This window comes from Chenopodium album, chromosome 4, assembly GCF_948465745.1.
Source record: "Chenopodium album chromosome 4, dcCheAlbu1.1, whole genome shotgun sequence".
Taxonomy (NCBI): domain Eukaryota; kingdom Viridiplantae; phylum Streptophyta; class Magnoliopsida; order Caryophyllales; family Amaranthaceae; genus Chenopodium; species Chenopodium album.
This window is the reverse complement of record NC_137837.1, coordinates 79,405,568-79,424,277: the sequence shown is the minus strand read 5'-3', so window position 1 is coordinate 79,424,277 and position 18,710 is coordinate 79,405,568. Positions and strand designations below refer to the sequence as shown.

Genomic DNA, 18,710 nt, shown 5'->3' with positions numbered 1-18,710 from the left:
CTGGCCAGTATAACCACCAAAGTTATTGTTATAACTCCCAACAAAGTTCGTCATCATAGGATTGATTGTACTATCATAACCTTGCCCAGTATATTCACTGCGGCGACCACCACCAATTCCGGTTACTCCATACCAATGACCATCATATTCATTACAACCACCACCAATGCTGTTGCAAGAACTCCCAGCATCAAAGTTCATCATAGTACTATTAAATGTACTACCAAAGCTAGAACTCCCAGCATCAAAGTTCATCATAGTACTATTAAATGTACTACCAAAGCTAGAACTCCCAGCATCAAAGTTCGTCATAGTACTATTAACAGTCTTACCAAAGCTAGAACTCCCAGCATCAAAGTTCGTCATAGTACTATTAACAGTACTACCATAGCTAGAACTCCCAGCATCAAAGTTTGTCATAGTACTATTAACAGTACTACCAAAGCTAGAACTCCCAACATCAAATTTCGTCATAGTACTATTAAATGTACTACCAAAACTCTCAGCATCAAAGTTCATCATAGTACTATTAACAGTACTACCACACCTAGAACTCCCAGCATCAAAGTTTGTCGTAGTACTATTAACAGTACTACCAAAGCTAGAACTCCCGGCATCAAAGTTCGGCATAGTACTATTAAATGTACTACCAAAGCTAGAACTCCCAGCATCAAAGTTCGGCATAATACTATTAAATGTACTACCAAAGCTAGAACTCCCAGCATCAAAGTTCGGCATAGTACTATTAAATGTACTACCAAAGCTAGAACTCCCAGCATCAAAGTTCGTCATAGTACTATTAACAGTACCGGCATCATGAGGGTAAAAATAGGGATCCGCCATGACAGGGGGCGGGACCATACCGGCATCGGGCCTAAGCAACCTCAATCGTAGGACCTGGATAAAGTCGTCCTTACCCTCGGCCTCACGGTACCTATAAAGGTAAGTCGAGAGGAGATCCGCATACGATTCAAACCTTTTCTTAAACATGGCTGCTACTATGTCATCAGCCGTGAGCACCTTACGTTGTTCCTCCGAACGTATCTTGTTGGCCTCTTCTGTTATATGATTGATGAACTTGGAGATACACTCTTGAATGGTTTCTTTGGCCTCGTCACATATATTGGCAGATGCGGGTAGGATTTGTCTCATCACACGGATTATATTGGAGATAGGTATGTGTTGATCTTGTTCACGACGGCGGCGTGGAGCTGCTGCGTTTGTCAATGATGACGGATGAAGCGGAGGGCGGCCTAATCTTGACCTAGGAGGAGGAGGAGGAGGAGGGTTGCTCCCATTAGGTGGTGATGGTATGTTACTTCCTGTGGTGGTTGAAAACATAAAAGAAATTATTAATTAATAATCATAAAATTAAAAAAACATAATCTATCCATGTATATAAAATTATAAACTACAACTACGAGTAGCTAAGTACCATTACTAGTGGTACGTATGTATCTTGGTTTAGTGTTAAAGAGTTAGATGTCGCGTACAATTAATAAGTTACAAACTAAGTGAATTCCGCATTTAAAATTTGAATTTTTTTTTTAAGAAATTAATTATTCTGTTATAAGTGTTATGTCACATGCATCTCATTCTTTATTAATTACTCTTTACTTTGGATTTATTCTATTAGTTACACACTCCCTCCCCTCTTTTATAATGTAATGCCATATTTGGACTTGATAGCCATGCAATATGTTGCTTAATCTACATACATTCAATGTTGGACACAAAATGAAGCAAAGAAAGGAATCTAGAGAAATAGAATTGAACGAGGTATAACTGATTTTAACAACTAATCAACGACAAGAAGGTGCAATAATTTAAATGCTTAATTTCGATAATTATAAGCATTGATATTTAATATCTCCCGACAAATTATGCTAAGATTATTTTAAATTAAGAAAGATTCGTGTAACCAAAATTTTATGTATGATTTACCATGCAAATTGTTTAAAATGGAATTGTGAATAAGGTGTCTTATTGGTTGTTTAATTTTAGGGTGAGTTATAAGATTTGTAGAGTAAATGAAAAGACTATAATAAGAGACCAGTAGGATTTTTTTTCACAAGCAAATATGTGACATCAACTCTATTTTATTTGTTTCAAAATAATGAAAAAAAAACCCCACAAAAATCATTTACACAATCTACCAACAAATCCGAACCCTCAAAAATAAATAATTAAATAAACAGAAATAACGTACACTCGGATGAATCCAAAACTATAGAGATACTCCGAATAATTTTAAGTTATAACCTTAACTTCAAATCTTTGAAATTAAAATTCTGTCACACTAGGTGCACTTGTCACAATCCGAGTGTTCATCGCGCTCGTGCATCAGTATGTGCAAATGTATACGATTGGATGCTTGTTAGACATCATGAAATATCATTTTGACATAGTAAAAATTGTTACTATCAAATTAAAGCAAGAAAAGCAAACAACAAAAAACATGCACATATATAAGATCGAAACAAAAAAAGAAATCAAATTTAATGAACTAATTATTTAATAACTTTAAACTTAATAATAACTTTAAACTTTGTTACCAGTTGCAAGTTTTGATACTCTAGACTTGTTTTTCATGGATGATGTGAGGTTATTCTTGTTGCTTGAGTTTCCTTCTTCCATAGCTTTTTTCTTCTCTAATTTTTTTTTTTTTTTATCTATTTTTGGTGTGAATGAAATAGTTGTTAGAGGGGGAGTATTTATGGAGTGTGTTTGTGTTAAGGAAACACGAAATCTGGCAGCTACACTATTTGGCCGTTTCTTAAAAGGGCGGAATGGGGATTATTCTTGTGATATGTGCTCATCTTTTACATATGAGCCTAAACAATATCATGCACTTAAAAAAAAACGTCTTAAGAAATAGAGAAATTGAAAGGGTCAATAATAAGGGTTTGTTCACATTAACTGAACTGAGATGAACTAAACTGATTGGAGCTGAAATGAACTGAATATTTTATGAGAGAGAAAATTAGGAGCTGAGCTGAACTGAACTGAACTGATTGGAGCTGAACTAAACTAAACTGAACTGATTGGAGCTGAACTGAACTGAACTGAATTGATTGGAGCTGAACTGACCTAAACTGAACTGAAATTAAGAAAATGTGAACAGGTCCTAAGTAATGTATTAATAAACGGAGGAATTGAAATATGTGTATTAAAAGGTTGGCTAATTATTTCTTTCATCTAAAACAATATAAATTTAATAATTACTTCGTATTATACACGGAGTATTATTGAATGAATTGAAGCTAATACGAAGTATATATTGAATGTATGAAAACCAGACTATTATTTTTCTATAAATGTTATAAGTTCTTCCTGTTTACCTATTAAAGTAATGAGAACTCTAATAATTAAATCTTAAAAATAATTTATATTATTCTGGTTTTATTAACAAATTTTTCTTGAGATTTTATTAAAAAATTCATCCATTAATTTAACGTGCAATAGAGTGTTATCAAGGCTCTATTTTTTTTGAAGAAAAAGGGATAAATTTAATTAGGTAGCAGGAATAAAGTGTTGTGGCATCCCTTGGGATAGCCCAAAAATTACATCACAGTCGTTTCTATTAATAGTCATATTTGCAATGTCAGTAGCTAGATAACTATTACAAAAGTCTGGTGCTGATTGCAGCCAGCAAACTTGGTTCATGACATGTAAATTTTTCCTTGCTTCCTTTGCCATGACATCTGCTACCTGGTTCTTTCCCCTTTCTCCATAGAGCAATCCGACTTCATTTAGCTGCTGGAGGTGCTGCCTGCAATCATTTAATCAAGGCTCTATTTCCTGTCTTGATAATACTAAACAGTAATCCATATGAGGGGATATATTCATATACGGAGTATATAGTATTATCAAGGCTCTATCTCCTGTCTTATTTTCACGAGTTTTAAATTTACCAAGTTCAATAGTGACATTAACTAATAAGAGTTACCAAGTTCAATTCACAAATATAACAGGTTTTTATAAATAATACTCCGTATAATATTCAAGGCCAGGCCAATAAGTTTAGGCCATGTAAATAATAATTTTAGATATGCATCCCTTGTTATATATGAGAGATAACTAACATGTCGATGATGCCAATAAATAATAAATACTACGTATGTGAAATGCAAAAGCTAGGTTAAAACGAACGTCCAAGTTTTTAGAAAAGGATGAATTGAAGTATTTTATAAAATGTAATAGCATTGATAGTATTTAATTAATCGTATTATTCTTTCTTTAAAATATTGAGAAGATTATATTATAAACTAAAAATGAATAGGTTAATTCTAATATATTTATTTCAAGATTAAAAGCTTGATTTTATATATGATGATTATATTTTGCTAAATAAAAGTAATGAGAACTCTCGTAATTTAATCTTAATATGCATTTTGCCGGTTACTAATTAGGTATAGAATGATCTAGTAGTTATGAGTTCGTTAGTGATGAATTGAAATAATTTGGATTTTCTATAAACTTTCGCATCTTAATTTGACTTGCAAGATAAGAAACTAGAAAGTTAACTAAAAGTAAGACTATAGCTAAGAGACGTGTCATTTACGAGATCAGTATGACCTAGATTTAATTTAACGTGTGTAACGGTAAAATATGAGGCCCACGTGAGGAAATAGAAACTTGGTCATACTTTTTTTTTCATGAGAAAATTGTTGAACATTTATTTAAGTATATGCTAATTTAATTATAAAACCCTAGCCACCACCATATCTAGCTCCTCAATCTCTCTTCCTTTTTCACTAGGGTTCATCAAAATTAGTGTTTAATAGGAAAATAAATAGTCAAAATTCTTCGAAAATTTGATTATCTTTTACCTTTCCTCTTTTATATATCTTTTAATATTTTTGTTATTAGTTACAATTTTTTTTTTTTAAAAAAAAAAGTGTAGTGAGTGCCACTATGGTAATTTATTTTGTTCAAGTTTGATATTTTGAGTTTAGTGTTATACTACCTCCGTTAATTATTATGTACAAGTTTTGGATATTATTTGTGAGATATAAGAAACTCCAAAGTTGCACGTACATAATAATCCCTTTGTTATTATTAAACTTTAATATTTTTTATTATGATCCTTTGTTTTTGTAAAATAAACATATTACCTTAACTCTTACAATATTTATATTCGCTTCACCTTATTTTTGTTAAATTGAAATTACTTTTACTGAAATGAAGTTATTTTTGCTGAACATAAAATATTTTTAATGAATTGAAATTAATTTACTTAAGTAGTAAAATTATTTTTACTGAGCTTATATTATTTTTTTTTACATATTCTCTATTATAATTCTTCTTTATAGGTATGCTGATTTTAATTTACTGAACTTAATTTATTTTTATTGAACTTTTACTGCACTGAATTTATTTTTATTGAATTAAAATTATTTTTAATTTACAAATTTGAAAGGTGAAGTGAGCAGGCCCTAACGCCTTGACTTTACCTAATTAATACTCGTATAATGTATAATGTCTTATTGAAACGTTCAAAATATATCACCATTTATGTGAAGTATTGGTTATTTATTTTGAGGTGTGTTGAATCACGTGTCGTGTCAGTTTTTACCAACTCTACTACACACCTTTTTTTTTTTGAATGAATCATGAATGACTTAATCGTAAAAGGGGTATTTATTATGAAGTGTGTGTGTGTTACTACGCAATAAAACGTTTTATATCATTGTATTATCTTGCAAGTGGCAACTAACGTTATATGGTCCTTTAATTTCAAAAGGGGTGCGAGGGGTTATTCTTGTGATTTAATGTCATTTTATGCATGACCCCACCCAAAACCATGCACTAAAACCAGGAAGAAGGAAAAAAAAAAAAACATGTAGTACTTGTTTTAGTTACAAATCAAACAAAATTGAGGTTAACGCCTTATCGGAGTTATAACTTAAGAAGGTCGATAATCTATACATTGTGTATTAAGAAATGGAGGGATTGATATAAATTATAAATTCAATGCTTGTGTGTGTGAATTTATTTATTTTTATTTTATTTTTATTTATTTTTTTAAATTTCAAATAATATAAAAATAAGACGAAATAAGTATTATAATCAAATCAATCTGTTTAAGTTTGTATATTTTGAAAGTTTGGAAACCAAATTGTTTTTATTGTATAAATGCTGTGATTTCCTTTTGATTTGCACATTAAGGTAATGAGATCTCTTGTAATTAAATCTTAAATTTCGAATTCATTTATATCCTATTCCGTAGTTATTAATCAAAAGAAAATATACTACTTTTTGACGATTTTGTTATTAACAATTTAATGCTTAGCTTCTTGATATTTTATAAAAATTCCTCAATTAATCCGACATGCAAGACATCGAGTTAAGGCAATAATCTAGCTAGTAAGCTAAGCCAACCAAAAGGAAAGAGAGAATAAAAATGTTATTTTTATGATTTGTACAAGTCGATAAGTGTAATGGTAAATAATGATTTGTACATGAAGTAATTTAGCGTTATCTAGGCTCTATTTTCCAGCTCAATTCTTTCCTTCTAGGCTCTAGTCTAGGTTTTTATCCTTCTAATATCTTGATTTATTTTCGTTTGTAGGATAAAGTAATGAGGATTCTCGTTATTTAATCCTAAAATTCATATTCGTTACTCATTCGTATTTCAATTACGAATTAGGTAAACGATATTATAGCAATTATGTATTCGGTATTACTGTATTAGTTAATCAATATCACTTGAAAATTTTAAAGTTCCACATTCTAATTTGACTTGCGAGAGAATCTATGGAAACTAAAAAGTAAAACGAAAGAAAGAAAATAGAATAGTATCGTTAGTGTGATCAGCATCAGTATGGCTTAGTGTGTGCAACAGTAAAAAAAAAAAAATGAGTCCCACGTGAGAAAATAAAGCTATAACACGCTATATTCTTCCACGTGAGGAAAATGAACATTGATTACTCTATATGTATAGATTAGGCATTTAATTTTTCTTTCAAAATATGTTGAAAATAATATAACTATGAATCAATTTGTTTATACTCTTGTGTTTTCACAAATTGAAAGTCTAATTTTTCTTTCTAATATTATGAATCTTGGTGCCAAGTGTTCAATACAAATATCATATTCATTTCATTCCTATTATCTATTCATTTGAGCTATTGGCTTCAATTAAATCTATGTAATGATCCATTTCTAATGTCTATCACCGAAATTCAATGTTACACCTATTATATTAATGCTTAATTTAGCAAATAGTTCAAGCTATCCCTTTTGATTAGGTAGATTTGCAAAAGTTTCCAACATGTTACTACTAAGGGTCAGTTCTCAAACGTTGAAATTCAGTTCAATTCAGTTCATCTCAGTTCAGCTCTTAATTTCCTTCTCTTATAAAATATTCATTTCAGTTCTGTTCAGCTGGCTTCAGTGAATGAGAACAGGCCCTAAGTTTAATTAAATCTGGGAGAAAAACTAACCATAATTAGTAAGATCCTTGGTGCATATTTTCAAACACCAAATAGTTCAAAATTTTCATGCAGCTGTTACATTATGATGGTTATCTTTCAAGGTAAAGCTTATACATAGCGCATAAAAAAATCCATAGGATCATAGTCATCATACAAATTACAAACTACTTGAAAATTTTTGAAAAAAAAATACTCCGTATAAAAAGAAATTTTCATGTACCAGAATACGGGTCCCACATCAAAGGGCCAATGAGACAATAAGATTATTGTGTAGTGGAAGGTTATGTTAAAGCTTAGACTGTGTCTAAAAACCAGGAAACAAACTCATGATAGTTGTGACTTGTGAAGATAATCTTAAACTGTTAAACTGTTAGAGCAATGCCTGTACATGAGATAGAGTTTACACCGATCACCACCAATTTACACCTATCCGAAAACCGGTAAGGCTGAGAGTTACATTGAACAAAATTCACTCAGCCTCCTATGTGCAACGCTAATTCTGTATAATATCCACCATAATAACTTATCTTTATCACTGTCATTAAATAAAGCTATGCTTTTTACGACGCTAAGATAGTAGGGGAAAGAAAGATATCTTATTTACAGAAGTTCTGGGGATAACAGAAGTTTAAAGCCTACTTTTCGGTTGAAGAAGTCTCAGTTGCTTGTTAGCAGTTTTGGGACTGTGAGTAAGCCTGTGTTTCCTTTTGAGAAATCTCAGTGGTTTGTTATCAGTTTCTGAGCTGTTATTCATCAAGCTTTCGCTCTTTATTTTCGCATCTCCATTACACACGACTCCTTCAGATGATGCTTTGGCCACAGCTTTATCATAGGTTGCAATGTTGGTCACGATGGCATACACTGTAATGTCGTATTTTGGGGATAAGTTTGCCTTTCTCTGAATAACCTCGTACTGCCCACAGCGAGAATCTTGCGCAGCTGCCTCTCTTAAATTTTGATATATTGCTTCCTTGTCATATTGGGGACATTTTCTTGAAACCTGCATATACCCCATTTCATACATCAAAAGATTTAGAAAAAATAAGTAGATAAACCGCATAAAATAACACTGCAGCACATTGATCACTTCTAGTGAGTAGAGGTGGCAAAAAAGTCGTTTAGATCAGGGCACATTCAAGTGATAAGTATTTCAGTTTGGATTCGAGTGGACCAATAGGATCATAACTCATATTGCAGTAATTCAATTTACTGTGAAGTATTACATATTTATCAATTTTAGCCATTTTACTTTCCAAGTCAGGTTAAACCTATCAATTGCAGTTTGAGTTAACATCAGCTCATCTTGTTATGGTTATATTTTTCCAGTTTGTAAACTAAGGCCCTCTTTCCGTGGCTAATGTATTCCCCTCAAAAAAAAAATCATATTCAAGACTTACTTTGAAATTGACGGGGATTTTAATTTGTGCATAGTGACAACGGCAGGCATCAATGAAGTTGATTTTCAATACCACTTCAAATGGTTCCACAATTCTCACAAACCTCCTGTTTTGAGAATAAAAGGCAGCATACCAAACAAAACAACAATTAAGATTAGAAGTAATCACTTGATAACCAGCCAGCTTTACTCAAACAATCCAGCCAGACTTATTTAAAACGCTGATATAAGAAGATAATTATAATAAGTCGTGGAAATTTCTATGGCAAATTGGCAATCACTGAACACCACAACATAATAATAAAATATGTAAATCATTTGTTTAGCATTGAAACATTATCAGAGACTCACTACACTTTGACAAATATACTCATACCTTTTGAGCACAAATGGCTGCTTGTCTAACACAGCAGCTTTCAGATCTTGTCTGTCAACAAAGGAGACCTACGATGCAAAAGCCAAACATGTTAGTCCAGCAGTAAAATTAGACAGCCTGATGTTCTGCTAAGAATGTCATCAAGGCAGCGCATAACAGAGGATAACTGATCCCATTATCAACTTCCCAACAAAGAAAACCAGAAATACAACTCCAGTTTGTTAGGCAGAAAAAATAATGACAAAAAACTTGTGTACTTTGTAATGAAGATGTCAGGCCGATGTCTGTAGTGCTAATCCAATGTCCATCTCTATATATTGGAAATTGATGAAGGAAAATACTTGTTTTGAGGATGGTGTTCCATTACTACGGACATTGGCATGGCAGCTTAAAATTTAGTAATTTTCAGTACAAAATTATGCGTATTATATACTTCATTACTAATACTGCCTAACAACTGGTCATCGAAATTTCAATCATGCTAAAAGTTTGTGCGTAACACCATTCAAACCCCCCCCCCCCCCACCCCTTCCATTAAAACTCAAACTTTATAGATCTATATCATTCTCCTGAGATCATCAAATCACTCTTTGCGGTAGTCCTAGAGCTGTTTTAAACATCAGCCTACTATTTCAACTTTACAAATCTATTTTGTGTGCAAACTTTGTAGTTTAACACCACTTCTTATGCTTTTCTACATTGCACATGTTAGTAATCTAGCTTTTGTAATTTAACACCACTACTTTTGATCTTTTCCATGTACTACATTTTGGGTAAGCACAAGAGAAGTACTGGACAGTGGACAGAACCTACATTAGGAACAAAACTTATATCTTCGTTAGACCACTAGATTAATATCCAAGTGACTTGCAACAGTTAAAGCAACAGCAAAACAATAGACAGTAATCTACCACTATTAATTTAAATTTAAATGCCATTCGCCATAACTTTAAACAGAAACGGAACAGGAAAAAAAAAAGCCTCTTAGCTTATTGAACAACTCCAACAGTTGACTTAATGTAAAACTTTAGATCAATTACAGAAGGAACTTTGATAAAAGAGATTTCAGAACAGTTACCTCAACACTTTTAACAAATGGCAGTGGAGCTCTGTTTCCATGTACGCTTTCAACCTTAAGGTTCCAGTTCATGTATCTTTTATCTACAGACACACAAACGATAAGAAGATACAATAAAAACAGCATTGTTGCTCCAAATGGACAGAAATGGCTATCAAAGAAAAATATTACACATTGAATATCATAATCAAGACAACAATTAACAAAAATTACTTATTTTAATTTATTCTAAAACAAAGTTACAAGCAACCAATCCCTAATAACTATGCTAACAAGTACCTTATAAACATGAATTAAAGAAAGAAGCAACAAAAGTCATGTCAAAAGCAAGTAGTATAGCTGACACTTCCTTTGAAGCTATAAACTACCTCCTTACATGAGATAAGACAATTAGAAATACATCAGAAATTTACTTGTGAAAAACGAACAGTAAAGAGTTATTTGATTTTCAAATTTTAAAATGAGAGTTACAAAGTTTAATACATTCTTACACTAAATAATTTGTTTTGGATGATATAATTACATATTGTAATATTATACTTCTTCCGTTCTTTGTTAATCGCAACATTTGAAATTTTACACAATTCACAAACACTTCTTTGGTCATTTTTTGTGATTTATACGTTGGGGAAAAAAAAGTCGTGTGGGATCTTGTTAGTTTCATCTCAAAATAGACTTTCAAATAATCAACTTTTTTTAACATTTACTAAAATCAAATTTAAATATTTATGTTATAAAATGTGCATTGGCAATCTTGAAAATGAAATCTCCGACGTTGTGATTGAAAAAGAATGGAGAAAATATGTCCATAGCTCATAACTCAGCATTTAGTAGCAACATCAAATGAACATGGAAAATTCACAGGTTATACGAAATAAAAAAATAAATAAATAAATTCACAGAAATAGTAATCATTTTTTAATATACCTGAGCTAACAGCTTGACTAAGAAAAATCTGGAAAAGGTCTATCCTAATAAATGGAGGAATGTGAAGAATAAGACTTTCCATGACACCAGCAATCACCTGAGATTAGTATAAGTAAATTGTTTCAGATTATAAATTAGTTGGAACAGAAGCTACTGAGGGCCAAACCAGAGCAACATGAACAAAACACATACCTTGTCTACAAGCCCATGGATCACAAGGCTTGCTTTCTTATCTTTAGGAGTTTTCTGCAAAAATAAAATATATATATATATATATATAATAAATAAATAATACAAACATGATATGTATAACTAACATCTCTGCAAAGAGTTTGCATGATGAAGGAAATGGGCAATGACACACACACAATGATTAACAGGAATTCATTAACTCTCTGCAAAAATGAAAGCACGAAGTCGTTCACCCATTTTCTATTCAAAAAAAAAAAAAAAAAAGTCATTCACCCATTTTTTCACTTATTCCTTTCAAAGGCAGGGGGCATTAGGATCAGATATGTACCTGAAGATTCACAATAACAATCTTCCCCCCTCCACGAAGACACTTGAGAGGCAGGTTGCAAGCAGGTTTAATCTGCAAACTGCATCAAGAAGTGACAATGATGGCAAATGACTTGTTGATAAAATAGACTAAAAAACAATCACCAAATAAGCTATAAGAATATGCAGGCAAGATGGCTTCAACATTTACCATAAATAGCTTATGTAGTTGAAACCCTTTGGCCTAAGTTCACACTGTCCTTATGCCACTGTATCTCAACTACTTAGCAGCAAAAGGAAAGTTGAGAATAAGAGAGAAAGGCAACAAATATAACTTGAGACACCTCATTTTCTCATATGCGAACAGAAAAGCTCACTAATTTACTTTAGCCTGTATTTCAGATACCTTGGGTTGTTGTCTTGTTGACACTAATAGAGAGCCCCACTAAGTTGTCTTTCATTCATTAATGAAACGTGCTAATAAATCAACAAATACAAGTAAGAAAATGAACAGAAACTGACAAGAGTAGATAATTACCTTGTCCCTAAACACAAAATGAGATCAGCCATTTTACAGTGCTTTTCAGCTGCATCCATCTCCTTTCGGGGTAATGCATCCTGAAAGGTAGATTGATGAGTAAAAAGGTCTAGTACTTTCAGAAGAAACATCTACAAAAAACTGTGTTCTATACACTTATGCTCATGGATCATTGTCCATGATATTATGATGACCCTTCCAACCATAGTATTGTTGCAATTGCAATGTTCCAACATGATAGTAGCATATAGCTCTATAAATAATTATTTTAAAATTGGAGTTCTAGGTTTTACAGCTGAAACCTATCATAAAAGAAAATGGCATCAGAAGAGGCATGCTACCTCCCAGTCAAGAACAGTATCCCTTAATCTTGCACCACAAGATGTATCAGAACAACGCCGGGGTGTTTCCTTCAATCCGATTGTTTCAATCTCAAAATCTCGTACATATCTTCCAATTTACATTCAACAGAGAGATTGTATCAATAAAGATCAGCCAATAAGAAATGAAAGGCAAAAAATGCACCTCTCAACTACCAACTGACACTAAATGTAAAGTAACATTATAGAAAAAGAAAATACATAGAAAGGAACCTCAAAAAAAAAAAAAAAATAAGATCAAGTATCAAGCCTTACTCGACTCCACAAGATGAGCAAACTTCCAGAAAGGAGTCCCCATGCAACTCTGCAAGTTTTTCCCGTGGTATCCCCGACCGAATATGAAGACCATCAACATTCTAGCATTTCAAAACGAGATCACTTAGCATAATGATTGATACAAGAAAATTAATCATGTGTAAATAATTATTCTGCAGTATTTTTCAGGCAAATAATAAAAAATAAAAAAATTGAAAAAGAAGTCATATTGACCAAGTATAGAGCTATAGATGCAATGCATTTGCCTATCCATGAGTATTACACAATCAGTATAATGTCTCTGATAATTAAGAAGGATTCTAGAGCTGCTGGACAACCTCATGAAGTGGAAATGTAGTACTACAGAGTACAGTCGTACAGACAATTACTTCTCTATAATAGTTAGTCTCCAGCAGAGTCTTTATATCTTCAGATGAAAGTATAAGGATCCAGCAAAGGGTCCAGCCCAAGATCGACGATATCTTTACTGTTTATTACTCTCTTTCCTCAAAAAATATATATCTTGTGAAAATTTCGCAAATTATGTGACAAATATAGATTTAATAGACCTACTAACCAATTTTGTTACCAACTACTACTTCATTTGGTAAGAATCTCTTTCTGAAACTAGTTTGTCAAGCCTACAGCTTGTCGACAGTACCCTTAAACCTTAATAGTAACTTCACAAGGTGTGTGGTAGGAGGGATAAGGGTATAGGGATAGGGATAAGAAAGAAGGAATCGGTGACGTTTAGTGTTTGTTTTGGTGGATAGGGAATAGAGGAAGGGTAGGGATAAAAAAAAATAAAATAAAAAAAATCTTTATCCCTCAAAATCTATACCTAGGGGGGTGGTATAAGAGGATTTTGATCTTAAAAGACCATTATACCATTAGTGAAAAAGGAAGGTAAAAGAGAGAAGTGAAGGGTTAGTGAGGGTATTTTAGTATATTGCCCTTTATTCTAATCTTATTCTCAATTCTTACTAAACAAGGACACACTTAAATTTATCCTTATCCTTATCCCACCCTCTTATCCTTCCTACCCCTATCCCTTTAACCAAACTCCCTGTTAAGGAAAAACTACAATTTGGCACCAATTCTTTACTACACTATAACTGAGGTAATAAACAGTCCTTCTGAAGACAAGTATGCTGACTGATGCCCAAGCAAAATATTTGTAAGTATTGTAACCTACATGCCACCTATTACAAAGCATAGGAAAGGTTTACTCTATCCAGCAAGAACCAATAATAAACAATCTCACGCTTTCATTGTACCAAATCTTCCATTAGTTCTACACATATAAAATCTTGGAGAGAGAACAAACCTGACTAATAACGAATTTGAGGATACTGGCTTTTTCTAGCTCAACCAGAGCCATATGGGTTATACTAGGCATTGCTCGATTGAAAGGCAAAGCTGCTTTAGGTAATGCCTTGCCGTCACGCTGCCACCAGAAGAAATCATAATAAACATCACTCTGAAGGATTCATAAGCAATGATAAATATGCAGATTACATGGCAAGTCTACATAACAGAATATCAATCTTGTAAAAGATATATAATCTAGCAACATGCCCAAAACTAATTGACTACATGAACCAATAAATCAATTGGGAATTGGGAGGGCAAGAACCAAAATGTGTTTCCAAATAACACTTTGTAAGGGTTCATGACAAATGATGAGCACTTTGAATTTCTAACTTAAGTCTTCAACAGATAGACACAATGGCAAGACAAGTGAATGCGTACATTTCAATTGACAGAGCCAGAAACTACAAATTCGATTATAACCATCACTTTAGAAAACCAAAAAACTAAGTTCATTTTAAGGGATTTTTTCCAGCAAAATATCAGGGCAATATTACAATATAGAGTCGCACTAGTATATAATTGATAAAGTTGATCCTAATAATCCCTTAAAGAGACTTCAATAACAAAGTTGGAGCGTGATATAAAAATGAAGGATTGAAATTATCATATACAGATGAGTTGAGGGGAAAAAATCTGGGCTCTTCTTTATGCTATTGAATTCATAGCCCGGCCCTGCTCCCTAGAGTTCTGCAAACCAAAAGCTTATTACAGCCGCAGGTTTAGATTTGCATATCAACATCAAAAGTGATGCTTCAATCACAAAGTCTCAAGCTCCCAAACATTGAAAGAGGAAAAAAGAAAGATCTACTCTACAATCTGCATGAGAAATCCACTCAAAACAACCATGACACAGCTTGTAAAAAGTCTTCTTACAGAATCTTCCGAATAAATTGTCATAAAGCAGAAAAAACAGCTAACAAAATGATTTATATAAAATCTGTTTTAGATTATCATTAAGACACATACTTCCTAATATAACTTCCTTAACTTTATGAACCACTAAATGACTAAGCAAAAGAAGAATAAGAATAACGTCGTAGAAACCACTAAGCATGAGATAATAATAATCATCAATCCAGCTAGATTCACCAAAAAGAAATTGCTACTTCATAGCTTTTAAACTTTTTTTTCTTCAGGTTTATGCCACTGCAATCAACAAACAGAAATGACACAAACGAATAACATTACCTGAAGTGTCCAGATTCCCTTGGGACCTCGAAAATCAGGAATTCCACAAGAAGTAGATATACCAGCACCAGTAAATACAACCATATGCTTACTCTGCAAGAACACCAATGAGGCTTAGAAAATTTAACGAAACATAGAAAGAATCATCAAAGATATATGATATACTAGAAGATTTGAAGCTCAGACCTTTCGAATCATATTCGCAAGTTGTCCTACCTGCCAGAACCATAGAGCAGAATTATTAAAGTGAGTGTTGCATATTACAAGAGATACATATACTTGCAAAAGATAATTTTGGAAGCATAAGAAACAGTTGTTCATGTCAGGCTAATGTAAGCCTAAAAGATATTCGTGTCTGAAAGTGCATGCTATTTGTGGTGACATACCATTGCAGGCAATAATCCTAAAGTATTAACAATCTGCTTTCATGATGAAAACAAGATTTGCTCACAAATGCTCCAAAGGCGAATTTTCAGTCACCAAAAACAACATCCTGCCTTCACTATTATTTACATGACAATGCTAACTATGACGATATGCAAACAAACTCTTTTTCAGTAAAACATAAACATGCTATTATATCCTTACACAATTTTACCTCCATTCAAGAATCAAATTCATATACATACCACAACGACAGACACAAAATAGATCATTCTTGATTCATCCAAAGTGGTCGAACCACAAGAATGCGCACAATCAAACCTCAATCACACTTGATTAAACAAATTAACCATCATTATCATCTTACAAACTCCAACAATGCAGGTTATGAAGCTAATGAATTTCATTTCGTTTCATTTAAACAGAACTAATCTCAAAAACCCAAATGACCAAATCATCAAAATTCATTATATCACATAAATTCCGCACAATCAAAGTCCATAAACCTAATAGCATTTAATGGGCACTAAAAAAACAGATCAAAGTCATAAACTTTACAAGTAAACAACCAAATAAATGCATAAATCAAACAAATAAGAAGGGTATAAATCATAGAACCCTAAGTTATCAAAAACCCTTACTTTCTCTTGTAAAATGCGAGGTGATTCGAAAAATTCAGCCATCCCAACTTTGCCCACATCTTCAATGTACGAAAGCTTCTCAGCATACCCCAAAGACATAGTTGTAAAACACCCCCTTTTTTCTCCTGTACTTTCTCTTACTGAATCTCTCTCTTTCTCTCTCTAAAATTATCTGCAGATCAAGGGTTTAAAGAGAAGAATATTTGATCAGACAATAAGCAAAAGAGTGTTTTTTTCTGAGGGCCTGTTTGGCAAATTGTGTTGTAAGGGGAAACCAAGAGCCGAAATTAGCAAGAAATCTGAAATTCTACTAGTATACACTAATGCTTTGTTTGGTTCATTGTTAATTTGTTAGTAAAGGAAAATATGAAAAAGGAAAAGAAGAAAAATGAGGTACTTCCTCCCTAAATTATAAGAGTTATATATTATGATATTACTTATTGAGACAAATCCAAAAATATCATATATGAATATATTTTTCCTTACATATTATTCACAAAAGACGGTCAAAGGAGGGGTGGTGAATAATGTAAAAGTCAAAGCGGGTCAAGTATAAAGAACGAAGGAAGTAGTAAATAAGGAAGGAGACTTATTTCGAATGTTTGTTTAATGAAAGGTAATGAACGGATTAAAAAAAATACATATGATTTTATTTTCTCTTTCCAGTCAAATTTCTCCAATTTTGGGAGGAAAGAAAAGCCGAAAATTTGTAAAGCAACTTTCCTATTACTTCCCTTCCGGAAAAAAAAATAAATAAATAAAATTAGGGTTCATTTGGCATTACTGTGGTTTTCTGTTTTATTTCTTGTTTTTTGTTTTTTAAACTCATATGATATATGTCATATAATGAATAAAAAATTAGTCAAACTTATTAAAATCATGATAATTTTGAAAATTGACAACATAAAAGTGGAAACAACTTTTTCTTGTTTCCTATTTTTGGTTTTTTTTTTATTTTAAATGGAAACTGAAAACAAAAAACAATGTCAAATAAGCCCTTATCTTTAATATCCCTTCAAAAAAAAAAAGTTTATCTTTAATTTTGGCAGAAGTTGGAAACAAAAAGGAAAGCAATAACTTAACATAAATATAACTAATGATCTTACACAAAGTTTTATATGCGACTGGCCGCACCGTACGGCCAGCCACAATTTTTTTATTTTTTTTTCTCTCTCTCCTTTCTCCTCTCCTCTCCTCCATTTTTTCATCCTTGAAGCACTCACTTCATGCTCCAACCCAGATCGTCGTTGACTTCCTTCTACCTAGCTCATGGTTGTCGTGAAGCTCTTCAACTCCGTCACCGGAAAACAACTTAGAGGCTTTTAAGGCCAAATTCAGCCATGAAAACTCTAGATCTAGTGTTTTCATGGTCGAATTTGGCCTTTTTAGCCTATTTGAAGTGAAATTTGAAGCCATTGTTAATAATTAAAGTATTTGTTAGTTTTTTTTTCCCGATTTGGTTGTGTTTTGGTCGGATTTTGGTTTGTTGCTGCGCGTGGTGGTTAGGGTGGGTTGGATTTGGGTTTGTTGTTGCGCGTGGTGGTTAGGGTGGATTGGATTTGGATTTGGATTAATTTGTTGCTGCACGTGGTGGTTAGGGTAGGTTGGGTTGGTTTTGGGTGTGGGTTCGAGTTTGGTCAATGTTAGGGTGGATGCGTATCGGGGCTAGGTGTGGGTTGCTGGGCGTGGTTGGTGGTGGTGTGGTGGTTAGGGTGGGTTTTGGGATCGGATTTGGTGGCAGCAGTGTAGTTGCTGGTGGTTAGGGTGGGTTTTGGGTGTGGGTTCGGGTTCGGGTTCGGGTTAGGTCAGTGTTAGGTTGAGGGCTGGTACTGCGGTGGTGGCGTTGGGGCGGGTGGCATGGGGTAGTGAGTACGGGAGGTGGTGGTGGTGTGGTGGAGTTTAAGGCTTTGAGGTGGTGTAGGATTAGGGGTTACTTACTTGGTTAGGGGTTACTAAGGGGGTTACTGGGGGGGTTACTAGGTCCGATTAGGGGTTACTTGGTCCGGTCAGGGGTTACTAGAGGGGTTACTTAAGTGGAGTTACTTGGGGGATTGCTTGAGGGGTTACTTTAGGGGTTATCTAAGTGGGGTTACTTAGGGGGTTACATGAGGGGTTATTTTTAGGGTACCTTTGCCGCATCGTGCGGCCTCGCACCAGAAACGCACTAATGATCTTAATATAAATATATACTTATAATGAACATAATATTTGCACCAAAAAAAATAATGAAAATAAT

The 18,710-nt window shown here is 33.2% G+C and overlaps 1 protein-coding gene across 1 annotated transcript; it reads right to left on the bottom strand.

Annotated features, from left to right (window-relative positions):
* Nucleotides 1-7,778: 7,778 nt before the first annotated feature.
* LOC145627468 (NAD-dependent protein deacetylase SRT1-like) lies at nt 7,779-16,816 on the bottom strand. Its single transcript, XM_081679854.1, has 14 exons — nt 16,475-16,816; nt 15,636-15,665; nt 15,450-15,542; nt 14,215-14,334; nt 12,888-12,988; nt 12,594-12,702; nt 12,253-12,332; nt 11,737-11,815; nt 11,409-11,462; nt 11,217-11,313; nt 10,290-10,372; nt 9,212-9,279; nt 8,837-8,942; nt 7,779-8,439 (listed from the first exon to the last, which is right to left on the bottom strand). The coding sequence occupies exons 1-14, from the start codon at nt 16,571-16,573 to the stop codon at nt 8,068-8,070; spliced, it is 1,491 nt and encodes a 496-aa protein (XP_081535980.1). The 5' UTR covers nt 16,574-16,816; the 3' UTR covers nt 7,779-8,067.
* Between the last annotated feature and the right edge of the window lie 1,894 nt (nt 16,817-18,710).